The 20936-nt window shown below is 40.7% G+C and overlaps 1 protein-coding gene across 2 annotated transcripts in view; it reads right to left on the bottom strand.

Moving 5' to 3' along the window:
* Positions 1-875: 875 nt before the first annotated feature.
* The window catches only part of AFG3L2 (AFG3 like matrix AAA peptidase subunit 2), a 28522-nt gene continuing 8461 nt past the window's right edge, over positions 876-20936 (bottom strand). For both annotated transcript variants that reach the window (XM_084887317.1, XM_084887318.1), the window contains exons 7-17: positions 19779-19903; positions 17476-17749; positions 16134-16271; positions 14995-15148; positions 13780-13887; positions 13560-13685; positions 9987-10097; positions 8435-8550; positions 6298-6498; positions 4066-4260; positions 876-1659 (exon numbers count right to left, since the gene is read on the bottom strand). In XM_084887317.1, coding sequence (XP_084743443.1) covers positions 1411-1659; positions 4066-4260; positions 6298-6498; positions 8435-8550; positions 9987-10097; positions 13560-13685; positions 13780-13887; positions 14995-15148; positions 16134-16271; positions 17476-17749; positions 19779-19903 — 1797 coding nt within the window. In that variant the 3' untranslated portion in view covers positions 876-1410. The remainder of the gene's footprint in view (positions 1660-4065; positions 4261-6297; positions 6499-8434; positions 8551-9986; positions 10098-13559; positions 13686-13779; positions 13888-14994; positions 15149-16133; positions 16272-17475; positions 17750-19778; positions 19904-20936) is intronic.

The following is a 20936-nucleotide window of genomic DNA, read 5'->3' on the forward strand; positions in this document are numbered from 1 at the left end:
CCGGCAGGCAGACTGATGGGTAGACAGCAGGACTTGAACTGAGTTAAGAACAGGTCTTTTTTGGAGAAGTCTGAACTATTTTGTGAGACTACAGTAAAAATATACCTTACTATTCCCATCTAACCTGGAAATGTGCTAAGGTTTGATTTCCTCCGAGCACCTGCTGTGGGCAGGCCCCTATGGCCGAGTCTTACAGCCTTAAATCATTCTTCACTCAGCTGCTTCCCAAGCATCGCCTGGGAAAGGCCGTCAGTGTGACTTCTCAGTCACTGCCGGAGCCACCTCCCATCCCATCAGCCCAGTGCTGCTCCAGATGCCACTGATTCTGTCTCAAGTCTGAGAAGTCACTATTCCCTCAACATACTTAACTGCATCACGGATACACAAGGCAAGTAGAACATTAAAGGAAGCTGCTAAAAATATGCATTCATAAATGCAAAAATGTATGGGACTTCCAAATCCAATAGTGGCTTTGTAAGGTTTAATCCATCTACGTTTGCAGCACTGCAAACCTCCACTTTTCTGGACCCACACACACCCTCTAATAGTAACAGTCATGGGAGACCCAGGGCACAGGGCCTCTCCAGCTTAATGTCACTGTCCTTCTCTGAAGTCCAGGTGATGGCTTGGGACAGCCTGCCACACCTGCTATGAGACACCGACTCCCAGTCCCAGTGGTCAACACGTGGCCGTGACTGGTCTAGTAAGGGTGTAAATCAGATTCTCGCCGACTGAGCTGGTGTCCGAGTTCACCATTCCAGGACACACAAACCTAGAAGCTCCTCATCCTCGTGTGGGAGCAGATGAGAACCAGAGACTAAAAGAAAGTATCCCAAGCACAAACAGTGGCCCTGTGTGTGGTCAGGAGAAAAAAGTAAAATGTTTACACTTTATTTCTGATGTAAAGAAGCCGTATTTACATAATAACATATTTTTTTTACTATGTTACAGCTCTCTGTAGAAAATCATTCCAGTAAAACAGCAACATGTGGTCTGGATCCGATCTTCAAAGTATTAGTCAAATTTAAATATTCGTATCAGGAATTCAATTTAATTTCACAGCCTCTGAAGGGAAATGGGAATGAAGGGTGGGGCGATGGAAAGTGAAATACAGGCCTCCCCCACGCTGGCAAGCTTTCAGATTCTCCCCCTGACGTGTTCTGCTGGCTTCACTGATGGTGGAGCGGGGCCAGTGCCGGGCACCGGGCTCCGCTCTCCGGCCGCTGTCCAAGAGCCCAGGGCCTGGGGAAATCTCCCCGCGCCCCTCTGGGACTGCTGAAGCTGAGGACTAATACTCCTCTCCCCACCACTTCGACTGGTCAGCAGCTGTTAAGATCAACTTAGCAGTGTTCTCATTCTTCTGAGAAAGCCAGAGTTGAAATAACGTGCAAATTGAACCCACAACACAAGCTAAAACGGCCTCCCTCCTCGGATCTGATTGGCGATTTTCTCCTCTGGGGACACTTCCTTTTCCTTCTCCTTCTCCCGGTCTTTATTCCAGTCCTTCAGGCCCTCTGGAAGTGAAGTGTCCTCATCCAAGCTGCCAGTGCCTTCCACAAATTCTTCATAGGTAGATTTTTCCGCAAATGGTCTGGGGCCCAAAAGTTCAACCATATCACTTTTATCTAATACTTCTTTTTCTAATAATAGAAGAGCAACCTGAAATATGAACAATATAGTTACTCAACATTTATAGACAATCTCACCCCAAAAAGGGTTTAAGAACCACTGAAAAAGATATATATAAGGTCACATAATTTTGAAGTAAGGTGTGTAAAATACTATAAAAACAAATGTCCAGCAGTAAAGGCATGGCTAAATACATTTGGTATATCCACACAATGAAAACTGAGTAGTATACAGTATTTGCTTTTTAAAAGAGGGGAAATACATCTTTCATTGATGAATCATCTTCTATTTTTATTTTTTAACTAGAGGCTGGTGCACAGAATTCGTGTGGGGGGAGGGGGACGTCGATCTGGGACTTCTCAAGATATGTCCCTCTCACAATCCAGGACTGCTGGTTCCCAACCACTCCCCTACCAGCCGGATCACCTAACTGCTCTCCTGCAGGCCCAAGTGCCCCTAACTGCCCTCCCCTGCTGGCCTGGTAATCCCTAACTGCCCTCCCTTGCCAGCCTGGTCACCCCCAACTGCCCTCCCCTGATGGCCTGCTCACTAGCAACTACCCTCCCCAGCAGGCCTGGTCACATCATATATTTTTGTCTACATCTTTAAGAGATAAAATCTCTTTAAAAAACAACCAGAATACTAAATGATTTAATTTGTTAATATATTGTTTGTGTATAGAAGATTTGAAGAAATAAAAGCTTTAGGATTTCTTCTTAGATTATCTTTAGTTTTCAAATTTACCTATTTACAGTTATGAGAAACCACTTAAGCTGTGATATTTTACTTAACCTAATATGTAAAAACACTGTCATTTCAACATGTAATCATTTTAAGAACTGATATATTGTACATTCTTTTGTTTAAAGTCTTCAAAACCAGCGTGGATTTTATGCTCACAGTCCATCTGAACCCAGACCAGTCACACTGACGGTACAGGCTTGGTTAGGAGTTAATGGCAAGGGCTCTGCAGACTGGACATCTGGGTCCGAATCCTGGTCCTGCCATTTACCAGCTACCTCCCTGATGATCTTAACCGAAGTTAAGCAACAATGTTTCTTTTGTTTCTTTATGTATTAGTGTCTTCATTTGTAAAATGGGGATAATAATATAGTTACTTCATGAGGTTACAGGAGGTTTTAGACAGGTTAGGCAGTACCTGGTATATATATGATACTAAACTAAGTGAATGCTGATTACCTTTATTCTCCTAAATCTTGACCCTTAGATGGGTAAACTGAGGCCCAGTATTTGAAGGCATGTGCTGTAGTAGCAAAGGCTCCAGCCACTTCCCCTTTTGATGGCTCCTGGCTGGCTCCACATTATTCTTAATGGACTTAATTTTCTGATGGACCAGGCAGAATTTCAGAGCTCTGCGGTGTTTCAAGATCTGAGGATCACTTTTCCCTTCACAAACAGTTACTCCTTTGTTACCACTGTCAGTACACAAACTGCACATGTGGAAGGGTAAATAACTGAGTATAATTCTCTGGACCCATTTGAGCATCTATGGCGGGCATGTGGAATCCCCAAGCTGGTCATCTCATTTCGGTGAGCACTTCTGCTCTCTATTGTCTTTTACAGCTCATTTTTCTCTTTAACAATTAACTGTAGGGGAATAACCAACAAATCCTTTATCTGGTCTGGATCTCCTATCCTTATATCACTTGCAAATGCCTAATGCTCAATTCCTCTTGGATGTCAAGGCTGAATCTCCCCCCCACCCCCGCCCCCCCAGGCTGTACTTGCCAGTAGGAGCCCTGGAGTCATTCCAAGGGCTTCCCTCCCATCCATTCTCCCTCCACTTAATAAATCTTAATAACTTTAATCAGCAGCTCTTGGTGTTTTAGATGTCACCACCAGCACCGTCTCAGGAATGTTACACATGCCTGCAACAGCTCTGAGCTGGTCTCTGTTCTAGTCTCTTCCATCCCACTGCTGCCACACTCTCCTTTTAAGTGATGAACTTGAATCATTTCTACTTAAGATTCTTTAAGGACTCCCTCCCATAAAGCAAGGCGGTTAGATTAGACCATTTTGAAAGTCACTTTTATGCCCAAATGCCAAAAATTATGTTTCTAAATTTTCAACCTGGCTTTTGAGGACCTGGGTACGGTAGTCTCCCTTCCCCCCACTATCTGCTCCAGGCAGGCCGGCCCCATCCTGCCTCCCTCCCCGTTCCCTTCTCTGCTCAGCAGGCCTCCGTGCTGAGCTCCTTTCCCACTGGCCGGAATCTGACTATCCACTTTTGCTTATCAAAGTATTCCCACCACCTCAGAAGCAAAAGACACATAGAAACATCAGAATAAAGGAAGGATCCCAAGAGTTAGCCAGATACAAGAAATGATGACTTCAATAAACCCACCAAGAGTTAATATCACTTTGAACGTTTCCTGCAAAACCGTGTTTAGAATTATTTGTACGATTGGCACCTACCTTCTCCACATCGGCTTTCTTTTCTGTGAGAAGAGTCACTGTTCTTTTATAAGCCTCGTTAATAAGTATTCGTACTTCGTCATCGATCAGTCTTGCTGTGGCTTCACTATAAGGCTTCTCTAATACCATGTCACCCTGACGTGGGAGGTCAAAGGAGATCTGCCCAACCTTTTCATTCATGCCAAACTGAACAATCTGAAAAAGAATACATGGTAGTGGCAGGCATCCATTTTTGCTGACAGGCTAACATATTTTCATAAAATGCCCATAAGTCTTTAGATTACCTCCACACATTTCATTGTGATCTACTCTTTAACCTGGCAAAATCTACATGGAGCCTGAAGTGGGCTGAAGGTTCTGTGTGCAGTGGCAGCAATGACTAGTGCTTTAAATTCCTCAGTAAGAAGACCAGACCAGGAGCCCATAAACAACAACCTACAAGAAAATCAGGTGAGAAACAGGAGGGGACAAATCCCAAAGCTATAAGACCTGCATGATCCTCTCTGAAGGAGGGGAAGTAGAAAAGAAGCTTCTGACAGACCTGAGAGGATAAGAACCCAAACCCTCCAGGTTCTTCCTGCAGAGCGTCATGTCAACCTGAGAACCACTGACCCGGAAAAGGCACTGCATTTCCCGGCCCCTGAGCCGCAGGGCAGGAGACTGTGTGAAGTGGTGGGTCCAGTCTGGGCCATAAGAGCCCCAAAGCTAACAAGCAGCAGCTTCGGGATGATTAACAAGACAAGTAACAACAAGTATTGGAGAGGCTGTGGAGGAAACCTCATTCACTTCTGCTGGGAATGTAAACGTACAGCCGTATGGAAAATAGCACGGAAGTCCCTCAAAAAATTAAGAATAGAATTACCATAAAACCCAGCAACCCCTCTTCTGGACATCTACCCGAAAAATTTAAAGCATTTATTCACAAAGATATATGCAGCATTACTCACCGTGGCCAAGATAGGGAGACAAAGTGTCCTTTGATAGAGGACTGGGAAAGAAGATGTGGTACATGTATGCAATGGAAGACTAAGCCATAAGAAAAGATGAAATACTGCCATTTGTGACAACATGGATGGACCTTGAGAATATTATGCTAACCAAAATAAATCAGAAAAAGCTATGAACCATATGATTTCACTCATGTGTGCGATATAAAACTGAAACTCAATAGACACAGACAATAATTTGGTGGTTAGGGGGGAGTCATCCAGGGTAAAGGGGGCTAAATATATAACGGAAAATGATTGGTCTTTCAGTGGTAGGCACACAATGCAATATACAAATAATGTACCATAGAAATGTACACGTGAAACTCCTATGATCCTAGCAACCAAAGTCACCCCAATAGATTTAAATTTAAAAAAGAGAAAAGCAGCAGCTTCTGGAAGTAAAATCCAAACTGACTAGAAAAGGGAAGGCCCAGATAAAAGCTAGGAGCAGGAACTGAGCCAGGAGGACTCCGAAAGTAGTAGGCCATGTTTTTTAGTACATGTGCTGCCGAAGCAAGCACAGTAGGCCATGTTTTTTGAAGCTTCATGAACACATCAGAAAAGGGAATTCTAAAGCTATCAAAATAGAAAAGCTAGCTGTCCTAATCTTCCTCCTTCCTAAGAGGCCAGAAAAACAAATTTAATGTAAAAATGAACAATAGGAAAATCTCTTATGAAGTTATTCTGAGAAGAAAAGAAGAGCAGCAGAATAATGTCTCCACATAGATAAGAAAAGCAAGATGGAAAGACGTCCATAAAACAGATGAAAGCTATAGTCTAGACTCCAGAAAAGGCTAAAAGAAATCAGAAAAATGATAGAAAATGTATAACAGCATAAATCAAGATCAGAAAAGCTCAGATGGGGTTCAAGGAAAAAGATATAAAAGACAAATTATATTTAAAATAAAGATTGAACCAGAAACAACATGAGCAAACAAATACAACAAATAATGTCCTAAGAAATAGAAAGTAAAGACAATAGGGAAAAAAATATATAGGCATTATTGAAAGGATTTGAGAAAGTGACAGATCCAGAAGAGCTGACATATGAGAAACAGGAGTGCCCCAAAAAAGTCATTTCTTTTCATAAGTTCTGACTAATTTACAATGGATTTCCTTTAAGAAATAATCTTGGCCTACGAAGCCTAAACCAGTCAAACTCAGTGTTACTGTTTCAGAGCCATTCATGACTAACTCTCATGCAAACGTGAGATGAGGAAGCAGCACTCTGTTTCATACTTACTTGGGCATATGCACTCTGAGTCACTTTTTTCAGATCATCTTGAGCACCAGTTGTAATTCTTCCAAAGAAGATTTCTTCTGACACCCGGCCACCCAGAGTCATGCACATCCTGTCCAAGAGCTGCTCTTTGGTGTACAGGTACTGTTCTCTAGGTAAATACTGAGCGTAACCCAGGCCTTTGCCCCTTGGGATAATAGACACCTGACAAATACAAAACATAACACTGCTGGGGATTCCACCACCAAATGTAGAATTGATCACAGCATTTACAGATAAACTCACTTATGAAAAATAAAAGCATAGCAGTTGGGCAATCCATCAGCTTTGGCTAAATGAGATGGAGCAGGAGTGACTATGCAGAAGTATTTGCTCTTAGGATAACTTCACCTTAAGAGTCCTAGAAATTATCTTTTTGTAAACTCAATTGAAATGATTGTCTTGAAAAAAGGCTGCTGGCATGTGGTCACTCCTCCTGAGAGCTTGAATACAGTGAAGGCTCCACTCACCTTGACTGTGAGCGATGGCCACGCTCTTTGTACAGGAGGCAGGTATGGCTGACCAAGGCACTCAGCAGCTTTCATTTTATCTTCTAGTCCTCTTTTTGCAATTGAGTGAATTCCTTTAATTTTAAAAATCCCACTTTATGGTTTGTTGTTTTTTTAATATATTCTAGATACAATTCCTTTTTCCTGTGTGTGTACTACCAAGTATTTTCAGAGTGTGTAGCTTGCCTTTGATTTTTTTTAATGGTATCTTTTTTAATGGTATCTTCAAAGACTGGTATCTTTCAAGTTCTTAAGTTTGATGAGATTCCATTTATCAACTGTTTCTGTGGTTCATGATTTTGTGTCCAATGAAATTTCTGACTACCCAAAGTTACAAAGATTTTTTCCTAACTTTTTTTCCTAGAAGTTTTATAGTTTTAGTTTTATTATCTATTTCAAATTATTTTCTTACATGTGATGTAAGGGTCGTTTACTTTCTTTCAGAAACACTGAGCTGCCAGAATCATTGTTGGCAAGACAATCCTTCCCACCTTCAATAAACTAGGTATCTCTGTTGAAAATCAATGAACCTATTATGTAGGATGGTCTATTTCTGGACTCTATTCCATCTCACTGAACTATGTGCTAAATTTTCTCATCAATACTAGTCTTCATTGCTGTAGCTGTATACAAAGTCTAAAATCAGTGATTGTAATCCCTTCAACTTAATTGTTCTATTTTAGCTTATACCTGCAATTCCATATAAATTCCTACCCTGTATTTTGATAAATTTATCCCTATGTATTTCATAAAATGAATTTTTTAAATTTCACCTTTCAATTATTCATTGCTAATACCAGAAATACATTTGAATTTTGTATATGGAACTTAAATTCTGCAGCCATGATAACTCCACTTATGAGTTCTGGCGACTTCTTTTAGATTGTTTAGGATGTTCTGTGTACACTTTTAATGTTGTCTTCTCTGCGGTCGTCTTGTTTCAGGGACCCTCTCCCACTCAATTTCCAGCTGTCCCAACACAGGAAGTCAGCTGTGTTGCTTCCTGGCATCCATGCTGCACCAGGTTGGGGAATACACTCGGGTGAAAAAGCAGAAAACGTAACAGTGCTACTTGGTGCACCATGGCTTTGGTCTCTGCTTGCTTCCCCAGGCTCTCTGGGAGCCCCTCTGCAAGCACAGTGTAGTGGTCAGCCAGGGCATTCTTACTTGGGTTTGAGTCTCACCCTCTCTCTAGTGTTCTTTGCTTCCAGGGTTTCCCTGTTAAATTCAAATTTTCTTCAAATCCTGAGCTTTCTGGCACCTCAACATGGTAAAGCCAGCATTTTCCAACACTGGTTGTGGAAAACCCTCAGGCAAGAAAGCCACAAGCACCCAATTCTAAGCCATTGTAGCTGCTACTCTCTGAGAGTAAACTCTCCCAGTTTTAGTCTGCTTTTGGAAACTTTTCAGTCCCTTTGAATAGCAGTTTTCTTTACAAAACTTTATCTCACCTGTAGGAGAGTTTCTGTAACCACTTTCTTCCTCTGCTATTTACTAGATGTTTTTGCTAAATTTCTTTAAATTTAAACATCTCGTCTATTTATCCTTTGAGGGAATGCAATTTTCTCCTGCTGTTCAAACAACTTCTTTACCTTTAGAAGAGGGTCTGCATGTTCCAGATACCAGCCGGCAACCGCGTGGCCTGCCTCGTGGTACGCCACCGTTTTCTTCTCCTCGGGCTGCAGAACCTGGGTTTTTTTCTCTAAGCCTGACAAAAGCAAAAAACCAAAACCACTTTTATGTTAGTGACACTGACGTAAAAAGAGTTATTCAATATTTCACAGTGCCTTATCTAAAAGGTGATTTAGAGATTAAGATGCTTTAACAATCAAAATTTATCAATCAAGGTCAGAATAAAAATAAAGGATCAACTTCAAAATACACCCAGCTACAGGGAAAATGCGGTCACTACCCATACCCCTAGGCCCACTTTTCCCCTAACTTTGCTACTCTTTTGAGCCACATATATTGTTTAGGGACTTAATAAAATTCAGCACTTAAGTCAACTTAAAACATACAATCCATAGAAAACAAAGCCCAGAAAGAACTCACTGCTAGTTTAGGTATTCAGACAAAGTGCCTGCTCTGTTCCTGATGGAAGGTAGATAACAGATCAGGACATACTGACTCAGAGAGTTAGTTAGGCTGTAGCACCCAACACACTCAGCAAATAGCCCAATGGGTTCCGAAAGCCAGACGAAGCAGCAGCAGGGTACACCAGAGAATGACCCCAGGAGACCTGAGCTGGGCCTGTGTGCCCACTACAGAGCTGAAGGGCCCCTAGCCTTTGCACAACTCTTCTTTGGCCTGGATAAAAGTGGATGCTGAACCTCGTGTGCACCTCTGAACTGTAGAAACTCACTACACAGTTTGTACTAATACAGATCATCACACCAAGACAGAAGTAGTTTTGTTGTGTTCAATAACTAGAATTTCTCAACTGATAACACATTAATGAGTCTAGAATTCCATTGGACACCCTGCAACTGAGACTCAGCACATCTCATCTTCTGCCAAACCAGCTGCCTCATAACCCCCGGCAGCCTGTCAGGCTGTCCCTTTCTTCTGCCTCTGTCCTCTGGGACGAGCCACGCTAACGCTGCCATCTCACATCAATGACTCCATGGTTCTGTCCCCAGATGCTTCCCCATTCTTCAGAGTCAGAGTCACTTTCCCAGACTACTATTGATTATCATATTACTGTGGCTCAGGAAAAAAAACCAACTGCCTATAGGATATTTAAAAAGTCCTTGAGGTTAACATTCAAGGCTTCCTAAAATCTAGACTTAAATAACGTTCTTCAACCTTGCCTTACTTTAAACAGGAACTGAGTCTGATCAGTTTACTTTCCCACAACAACAACCAGACTGGTGTAATTCAAGGGAAGACACCTCATTCACTGCTAGCTACCCATGTGAGTGAGGCTGCCATCGCCATCTCAGACTCACCCAACACCTACACCACCCATCTCCTTGCAGACCGCAGAGGGAAGAGGTTTGCAACACCAAAGGAACACAACAGGTGCATGGTGAGCCCCATAGCTAGGGAAAATACCTTTCTTCGCTCTACATCTTGCCAAAAAAATCCCTGGCCTCAAATTCATCTTATCAGCCTTTTTACTTCAGTTACATTCAGTTGCCTTACCACCAATCACTCGTTCGATTGCTTGTTCAAAGTGTTTCTGGTTTATGGACTCTGAAAGGTGTCTCGCAGCAATCAAAGCAGCTTCATTACAGACATTAGCTACATCAGCTCCTACAAAATGAATATACAGAATAGCTTACTCACCAAATGTGACTACTCAAACTGATTAGTCACATTACGAACAACCAAATCCATAGTCAATTTCTCAACCAGCAGATTGGATAAGGGTTTTATGTAAATATAAGTCAGTTTCATTGATGATACCCCTAAGGTATTCTAGCATTCAGTAACAACCTGATAATCCTGGCCCAATGAACTAAGGTAGAAGTATTAGTAGTAGTTAATATGGTTCATATAAACAAAGATAGCCCTCACTGGTTTGGCTCAATGAATATAGCATCGGCCTGCAGACTGAGGGGTCCCAGGTTCAATCCCGAGTGGAAGTGTGCAGGAGACAGCCGATCAATACACTTGATCTTAGCCAAAAGGCCGAGAAGCGATTGCAGCCAATCAATGATTCTCTCTCATCATTGATGTTTCTGACTCTCTAACCCTTTCCTTTCCTCTCTGAAATCAATATATATAAATATATAAATAAATATATATATAAATAAATAAAAGCTAGTATTTAAAAATGCTCATTAACAGTCCTATTTCCATTGGGATAATTACTTATGTGGATATTACACAGGATGCTGACATAAAATAAAAAACAAAAGCATTGCCGGGACCGGTTTGGCTCAATGGATAGAGCGTCGGCTTGGGGACTGAAAGGTCCCGGGTTCGATTCCGGTCAAGGGCATGTACCTTGGCTGCGGGCATATCCCCAGTAGGGGGTGTGCAAGAGGCAGCTGATCGATGACTCTCTCATCGATGTTTCTGACTCTCTATCTCTCTCCCTTCCTCTCTGTATAAAATCAATAAAATATATTTAAAAAAAAACAAAAAAACAAAAGCATTAAAATAACCTAGTGCATTCAAACAATGAAAGTTAAAATTGTGAAATATGCCAAATGCTTTCTAGAGCCATAAGGCTCTTTGAATTAACTTTTAAGACAAAGTATATGGTAATACAAATAAACTATAACATAATATATATGCCCAGCAAACAAATATTAAAATGCTATAAACTGCAAAGTCCAAAAACAAAAAGCAAATAAAAAGTTAGGACCCTGAGACGTCTGAGATCTTCCTCTAACAATGAACTTGTTATAATCTCATACTTTTCAAATGTTCCTTTTTATTCGAGTTTGGAAGAGGGAGGTAGGAAATCTATCTTGCATAAATGTTTTAAAACATTTTGCATTTAAGAATTCTTGGAAAAAGCACATTAAAAGATGCTCAACATAATCTTTACTACACATTACACAAATACACATCAAATCCTTGAGATACCACTTCACACCCACTAGGATGGGTGTCGTAAAAAAGACAATGACAAGTGTTGGTGAGGATGTGAAGAAACTGGAACCCTCATACTCTGCAGGTGGGAATGTAAAATGGTGCAGCTGTGGAAAACAACTTGGCAGTTTCTCAAAAAGTGATTCAGCAATTCTACTCCTACATATATAATCAAGAGAAATGAAAACATATGTCCATATAAAAATATGTACATAGATTTTAATAATAGCATGATTCACAATAGCCAAGATAAAAAATTAAAAAAAACCACAAATGTCCATCAACTAATAAATGGATAAATAATATGTGGTAGCCCTAGCTGGTTTGGCTTAGTGGACAGAGCGTCAGCCTATGGACTGAAGGGTCCCAGATTCAATTCCAATAAAGGGCACATGCCTGGGTTGTGGGCTCAATCCCCAGTGGGGGGTGTACAGAAGGCAGTCAATCAATGATTCGCTCTCATCATTGATGTTTCTCTCTCTCTCTCCCTTTTCCTCTCTGAAATCAATAAAAATATATTTTAATAAGTGGTATATCCATATAATAAAATGTTATTCAGCCGAAACCGGTTTGGCTCAGTGGTAGAGCGTCAGCCTGCGGACTGAAGGTCCCGGGTTCGATTCCGGTCAAGGGCATGTACCTTGGTTGCGGGCACATCCCCAGTGGGAGGTGTGCAAGAGGCAGCTGGTCGATGTTTCTCTCTCATCGAAGTTTCTAGCTCTCTATCTCTCTCCCTTCCTCTCTGTAAAAAATCAATAAAATATATTTTTTTAAAAATGTTATTCAGCCATTAAAAAAAAACATGAAATTCTGACACGTGCTATAACATGTATAAAGTCTGAAAACATGCTGCATGAAAGAAGACAGATACAAAAGACCATCCTATATAATAAAAATTGTATCAATTTGCTGAGACCGGTTTGGCTTGGTGGATAGAGCGTCGATCTGCGGACTCAAGGGTCCCAGGTTCGATTCCGGTCAAGGGGATGTACATTGGTTGCGGGCACATCCCCGGTAAGGGGTGTGTAGGAGGCAGCTGGTCGATGTTTCTCTCTCATCAATGTTTCTAGCTCTCTATCCTTCTCTCTTTCTCTCTGTAAAAAATCAATAAAATATATATATATTTAAAATTATATCAATTTGCTAATACGCAAATTGTTCCCTCAACTGGGAGTTCGACCAGGGAGCAGGGCTGGCCAGCCAACTGTCCGTGGCCTCCGTGGCCTCTCCCCCTGCATCACGGCCAATCGGGGGCAGGCGGCTGGACCCCACCTGCATGAATTCAGCACCAGACCTCTAGTCCCATCTAATAAAAGGGTAATAAGAAAATCAACTGGACGGCAGAACCACCAGTTGCTATGATGTGCACTGACCACCATGGGACAGATGCTCAATGCAGGAGCTGCCCCCTGGTGGTCATTGTGCTCCCACAGGGGGAGCACCGCTCAGCCACAGGCCAGACTGAAAGCACAATGGCCTGCCTGCATGGCAGCACTAAGGATGTCCGACTGATAGCTTCCAAACTGCAAAAGGGCACAGGGACCCCTCCTCCCCCAAGTGCACGAATATCATTCACCAGTCCTCTAGTGTTACATAATTCTCTATATATATAAGAGTAGAGGATAGAAAAAACTATACATACAAAAAATAGATTAGGGGTTGCCTACGGCTAGGAGTGGAAGGAATGGCTGCTTATGGATTCTTTTGGGGTGATGAACATATTTTTAAGTTATAGTGATTGGCTTCAAAACTATAGTGAATATACTAAAAAACACTGAATTGTACCTTTTAACAGAGGTGAATTTGATGGTATCTTAATTTTATTTCAATATTGAGTTGTTTTTAAAAAAAAACAAATAATTTCTGTAACATTAATGGATAAAATGATATGCTGTCAAGGAATTTGTGACAAGTTACCCAGAGACAGAGGAAGAGGGTGAAGATATAGACAAAGTTAGATATGAATTAAGAATTGTTCCCAAAGCTAGGTGATGGGTGCAGAGGGGTTCATTACACTATTTTCTCAACTTGTGTGTTTGAAATTTCCAATAAAAAGTAAAAATATACACCTAGGAAGCCCCAAGATGTGAAGTAACAAAGTAAACTGGTGCTTGGCAGCTGTCATTGATTTAAAAAGGACTTATAAACAGAAAGTGTTTATTTTCCACTCACCTGAAAACCCTGGGGTTAAGGATGCAAGTTTTCTTGCCAGGTGATCCCTTTCCAAGGAACTGTCCAGTTTTAGGGGTCTGAGGTGAACTTTGAAAATAGAGGCTCTTCCTTTTATGTCCGGTGGTCCTGGAGAAATTATTTTTAAAGGGGGGGGGGGGGGAATCAGTGAAACTGTGACTTCCTCACAAAAACTCGACTAACCCAACGAACACCATCTTACCAATAAAGATTTGCCTGTCAAAGCGCCCTGGCCTCATCAGTGCGGGATCTAGGATATCTGGTCGATTGGTGCCTGCCAAAATTACTACATTTGTTGTTGTGTTAAAACCTGAAAAGATAACAAAGATGCAATTATTAAATGACATGAGGCAGAAAGTAACAATGTGCCTGTGAAGAATGTATGAGCACTACAGACATATGACACTTAATATCAGAAGCTAATTTCCCCCAAAGACGGCTCTCTGATTGAAATATGTGGTGCTGCTCGTGGGCTGACGACCCTCTGATTCTGGATACAATGCCCACTCACTAATGCAAACTGGCTCAATACTCGACACTGTGCCTCCTCTTTCCAAGCACTCAAGAGCATCCACATACCTTATGGCATGAAGAAACTGGCACATCCTAAGAATTGGCTTTCCCAAATAAATTTTAAAAAGCTGACTACCATGGAAAGATTGCTGCTTTCTAAGTAAAAGTATTCAAAATTTGCCAAATTCACATGGTTACAAATGGGTTTTTCTGATGCTTCAAAATCATAGTTTTGAGAATGAGATTATAAGTCTTTTGTAAATCATTTCACCAATTTTTCTCTTATTCAGCCCCAGATACAAATACCAGCCTTTAAAAAGGCTATTTCTTAAGGAAAATGCTTTTTATCTTTTGATACTAAATATGAGCACAAGGATTTTCCTTTGAGATACCCTATCTAATAAAAAGGGAATATGCTAATTGACCATTAACCCCTCACAAAGATGACAGCGCCCACAGCCAATATGCTAATTGACCATCACACCCTCAGATGGTGGTGCTCAGTCCCCTCAGCCCTGCCAGGGCAGCAGGCACATGGCATGGCCAGGCATGCCCCCAGGGGGGTCTGGCCGCTCTGCATGCCTACCTCCCGAGTCCCCCAGTCCCGACCCAAGGCGTAGGCAAGCCTTGAATGTCGGCTGCCCAGACACCCAGGGCTAGCCCAAGGCTCAGGTAACCAGGGCCAGCCGAGGCTCGCACTGCCAGGAGTGGCAGCAGCAGAGGTGTGATGGGGGTGTCACCTTCCCCTGATCACCAGGTCACCTCCAACCTGAGGGCTCCTAGACTGTGAGAGGGGGAAGGCCGGGCTGGGGGACCCCCCTCCAGTGCATGAATTTTCATGCACCAGGCCTCTAGTGATCTACAAAAGAGTGTAGTTTAAAATCCAAAAGGCTTGAAAACTCACCATCCATTTCCACAAGCAACTGATTAAGTGTATTCTCCTGTTCACTCTGCCCGCCAAAGTTGCCTCTTCCTCTCTTCCTTCCCACTGCATCTATTTCATCAATGAAGAGAATACAAGGGGCATTCTTCCGAGCAAGGGCAAATAAGTCTCGAACCTGAGTAAAAATATAAATAATAGTCAGCTGACAAATGAATACTATTTATCCTCCAAATAAAAAATAAACATCAACTTTCCTGTCCCACAGGAAGAAAATTCTTTTGTGTGTGCTCTACTATACAATACATATTTTTAAAGTAACAAGCAGCAAAGAAGTGGCAAGTCACTTGGTGAGTAACTGATTTAAGGTGAGCAAATATGTCTATAATCTCAAATTTGACCTTTTTATCACATCTTATTAACTAAAAATGGATCATATTAATTTGAAATAGATCATAAATCTAAATTAAACCACTGAAACTATAAAACCCTTAGAAGAAAACATAGGGAAAATATTTACAACCTTGATTTGGCAATAGATTCTTAGTTGACACTAAAAGTACAAACAACAAAAGAAAAAAACCATAGATATACTGGACTTCATCAAAATTTAAAACTTTGGTGCTTCATTCTCAAAAACATGAAAAGACAACACACAGAAAAAAAGAAAATATTTGGTTTAGTGGATATAGGATTGGCCTGAGGACTGAAGGGTCCCGGGATTGATTCCAGTTAAGGGCATATGCCTGGGTTATGTGGAGACAGCCGATAATGATTCTCTCATCATTGATGTTTCTATCTCTCTCTCCCTCTCACTTCCACTCTGAAATCAATAAAAATAATATATTTAAAAAAAAAATACTTGCAAATCATATATCTGACTAGGCAGTTAGTATCCATAATATATAAAGAACTCTTACAACTCAACAAAAAGAGAACCCAATGAACAGACTGCAATCGTGGTCAGAGTGAGGGAAGGTGGGGTGAAGTCACAGGCCTTGCTGAGGCTTTTTCCTGGAAGAGTGTGCAAAGCAGTGACTGCAGAGGGGTCACTCCACAGGACTCCAGGCAAAGGGCCATCTTTACTAAATCCCCATTTCAGGGGAATAAAGGAGGAGAAGGAAGAGGAGGAAGTTGCACCATCAGAATAAAACAGGACTTACTCTCGCTGGACCCACACCAACAAACATCTCTAAAAACTCGGATCCGCTAACGGTGATGAAAGGGACGTTGGCTTCTCCGGCGGTGGCCTTAGCCAGCAGTGTTTTCCCGGTGCCTGGGGGACCGGTAAGAATGGCACCCTTCAGATATAAAACAGAGAAAGCATATTTAACTAGAATTTCAGAAAAGTAAGTTGCACATCTATAGATAATTCCTAAGTACAAATTATATAAAATTTTAGTGATAGACACTAAATATTTCTTCAACACTTGAAGGTAGTATATTAGTAAGAAGAGGAAGAAAAGGATTATTAGACTATATTACTTTTGAAAATTCGATCAGAATGTGAAACCTTAGATATTTCCCTTATTTTATAAGATGTTTAGTGTTACTTTCTAACAGTACATAAAGGATGAATTAAGCTAGGAAACTACTAATAGGGAGAGAGAAACAAACTAAGGTTTACTTAAATAATTTAAGGAGACACAAACATTACACTCCCAATTTATATTCTACTTATTTTATTCCCTTCAAAATTTCACAAATGAAATAAAAATTTACTGACCAATGGTGAACTAAATATTTAATTAAACACTATAATTACTTAAATTGTGAAGATGACTAAATACGATGTATACAGGTAATTAAGTTAATAGCAAATTATAAAAATGGGTTTTTATCCATATAGGTAGGATACAAAACCAAGGAAACGATGATTCCCTTTCTCAAAGGTTTCCTTTAAAGTAAATGTTATTAATGGATTTTTAAAAGAACTAGTTAAAATTTCCTGATTCATTTACTTAATGACTGAGGCTGGCCCTGGGAGTATAACGATTAGCAAGGCCAGCTGACCACCAGCTGTGGTCACAAGGACGTCTGCTAAGAAGAGGGAAGGCAAGAATTAGTGCTGTCTGGCTCTTGTCCACTGAGCCCTGTGCCATGGATCTCAGAGCCAAGCCCAGGAGGGGGTCTATTCAGACCTGCTAAAGGAGGGGCAACTGGGTGACAGCAGGGAGGAATATGCTCAGGGCACTACAGCCTCTAAGAAAGGGGTATCTAAAGCAGGCTGGAGGGAGAAGGAAGGCAACTCAAGGAAAGCTTCCAAGAGCAGAAAATACAAATCTTTTGGAATATACATAGTACATGCAAGAACACAAATTCCCACACACTAAGCAACCCGAAAAAGACCCTCGAGTAAGCAGAGACTAATAAGAGAAAAGAGAAAAACAGCTTCTTTATAATGAGTAATCAAACTTCATAAAATTATAACTTCAGAGATCAAGAAATAATTCAAGAGATTTTGGGGTTAATGAGTTGGAAATAACCTCTGAAAGTTTACTTTACCTTTGGAATTTTTGCTCCTAGGTCTTGATACTGCTTTGGGTTTTTCAAGAAATTCACAAATTCCATTATCTCTAGCTTGGCCTCCTCGCAGCCAGCCACATCTTTGAACTTCACATCTATCTCATCCTTTAAGACCTTGGCAGTGGTTTCTCCAACACTAAAGAGTCCACCCATACCACGGCCTGTTCGACCAATACCAGCAGGCCCCCTTCGTATGGTGTACAGTAAGAAAGCGATGATGAGCACCGTGGGCAGCATGCTCAGGAGGAAGGAACTAAAAAGGGAATCATACACAAGAGCAACATACTTTTAAGACTGTTAATCACTGGCTTTTTTTTTTTTTTTTTTTAATATATTTTATTGATTTTTAACAGAGAGAAAGGGAGAGATAGAGAGCTAGAAACGTCGATGAGAGAGAAACATCGACCAGCTGCCTCTTGCACACCCCCTACCGGGGATGTGCCCGCAACCAAGGTACATGCCCTTGACCGGAATCGAACCTGGGACCTTTCAGTTCGCAGACCGACGCTCTACCGCTGAGCCAAACCGGCTTCGGCAATCACTGGCTTTTTTAATGTTTTGTAAGATATACTTTCGTTGTTGTTGTTAATCCTCATCTAAGGTTATCTTTTTCCATTGATTTTTAGAGAGTAAAGGGAGAGGGAGAGAGAAACATTGATGTGAGAGACACAATGAATGATTGCCTTCACTCCCTCAGGTGCCCTGACTGGGGCCAAAATCAAACCTGCAAGCTAGGCACATGTCCTTGACCAAGAATCAAACCCATGACCTTTCAGTGTGTGGGCCAGTGCTATAACCACTGAGTCACATTGTCCAGGGCAGCATTTAAATATTTAAATTTATACCATTTTATTATGAATTTTTTTCTTTCTCCTTCTTATTACAGTTCTTATCTGATTTCTTTTGAAAATCGTGCATGTACTTAATGATTATAAAAGGGATATTATAAAATCTTGAAGGAATGGCATCAAAACTGCTAATAATATTTATCTCTGGGTGTTGAGGTTATAAATGCTTATTTTCTTTGTACTTTCTTAGTTTTCAACAGAGAACATATACTGCCTGCTTAACAGACTTCCTGTTGAACTCTCAGATATGGATATAAGATTTTTAGTCCCACTACTTATACAGTAGCAATTGTTACTGTGCTGCTTGTGCGGTATCGGTGATGATGTGCGCTGCACAGCCACTCTGCCAGGATTGTGCGGTTTGAGAGAGATTCACAGGAGCTGGTTAGCCCTCCAAACCTGGGGGAATGTGCTCAGAAATGACTTAAAGCATGGGGATGCCTTTTGTCTATTTGTCTCAGGTCAAAAACCAGTATGTACTTTTAATTTTTCATTCTTTACAATATGTTAAATGCTCCTACAGCAGGCAACAAGAACCATGAAAAATTTACATTTGGTTTATTTCTGGAGGACACAACAATACTGACAATAAAAATGTAAAGAATGGTGCAATAATACTTTTGTAATGTTTCAGCACCAGCCTATAAAGTTAAATAATTATACTATAGCCTCAAGGGCTGAGAGATATATCACCTGTGAGACCACTTCAATAGCTATCTAAGTCTAAATATTGCAGGTAGGTTGTAGGTTTACATAAACCAGGATTCAAGAAGGTCCCTAATGAGCAACCTAACAGCTCAATCAACTCTCCATTTCTCTGCTTTCATATACACAAAAAAATGAACATTTATTTCTGTTTTCACTTTCAAATTTGTAACTCTAGAGCAAGGTATACCTTCAGTATTTAATGCAAATGGAGTGATCTTACCTGGCTGTACCCTGATGACCCCTCAAAGGCAATAAAATTCCTAAATAAACTTAAAGACAAGTGACTTCTGAAATCACTTCTTGAAAGACTCAGACTTCTAAGTGGCTTTGTTAAAGACAAGTAACCCCGAAGGGAAGCAGCAACTTTGACAAGAATTACTTTAAAATCTTGGAAAATTCTGGAATATAAATGTGAATGTAGTTAAAAGGTAGGAATGCCACTCTTTAACACATCACAGCTCTTTAAGCTAAGATCCTACTAAAAGTGCAATGGGTATGAATACCCCAAACCACTGCTTAATCATTATAAATGTGTAGAAAATCTATCAGTTACTAGCAAAAACTAGTAAATTACCAATGGGTTTTTAAAAAATCTGGCCAAACTGAAAAAGGTTTATTTGACAATCTAATGTGTAACCGGCATGTACTTAATAGATAGAACACAAAGTGAATCATGAGCATGGTGAACAGTCTTCAACATGTTTAAGTATTTTCACTGCTTCTTACCCATCGCTTTCAGCAATATAAACAACAGGTACCCGATGCTCCCCTTCTATGCCCAATTCCTGCTGTAAAGTTTCCAGATTCCGTTCAAAGGTGTCCACACTGCCAATATTAAACCAGACGTATTGCTATAAAAACAGAAAAACAAAATATCCTAAGAATGAAGGGGAAACAAGAGTTTAATTCATTAAAGGGTTCAGCTTTTAAAGAATATTTTAAGGAATACTAAAAGTTTACGAATTAAAAAACCCAACAATAATAAAAGACTGGCCAAAGCAGGTTTGGCTCAGTGGTAGAGCGTCCGTCTGCGGACTGAAAGATCCCAGGTTCGATTCCGGTCAAGGGCATGTACATTGGTTGCAGGCACATCCCTGGTAAGGAGTGTGCAAGAGGCAGCCGGTCGATGTTTCTCTCTCATCGATGTTTCTAGCTCTCTAACTCTCTCCCTTCCTCTCTGTAAAAAATCAATAAAATATTTTTTTAAAAATAAAATAAAAGACTAGTTTTAATGACACAGTTATTAAGTTTCACTCCGTGAGAACACCTAGCAATCTTTGGCAAATAAGCATTTCTTAAGCAATATTCCACACTAGTTTTAAAAGTATAAACTCAAAAGAATAAAAAATCTATTTGAAAACAATGCTTTTTTATCTTTTCAGAAATAAATATACTTATTTTACCTCTTCTCCACTTCCCAGTTATTTCTCAGCTACCTATTCCCAAACTACTAGTAAAAGCTAATGTGACACAGTAATAACAACCAAAGTAAAACCTTAACTGCAATATGAAGGAGAAAGTAATTCAAAATAAAGTGGTATAACTTTCACACGTCAATGCTTGTGCCTGCCAATACTAACTGTGACCCTTACCCTCTGGGAAGAACGCTGCCCACTGAGAGCCCCACTCCAGCCGAGGGATTAATGCTCCAGCGAAGTGAGGAGCCCTACTGGTAACCAGGCCTAAGGTAGACATTTATCTATGTATAATTTTTGCTCCATATACAATGATTTAAAAAACATCCTTATATAGACATCTTCAGATTCCCGTCAAGGGCATGTACCTTGGTTGCGGGCATATCCCTAGTAGGAGGTGTGCAGGAGACAGCTGATTGATATTTCTCTCTTATCAATGTTTCTAACTCTCTCTCCCTCTCCCTTCCTC

Source organism: Pipistrellus hanaki (genome assembly GCF_964339955.1).
Source record: "Pipistrellus hanaki genome assembly, chromosome: 6".
NCBI classification, from domain to species: domain Eukaryota; kingdom Metazoa; phylum Chordata; class Mammalia; order Chiroptera; family Vespertilionidae; genus Pipistrellus; species Pipistrellus hanaki.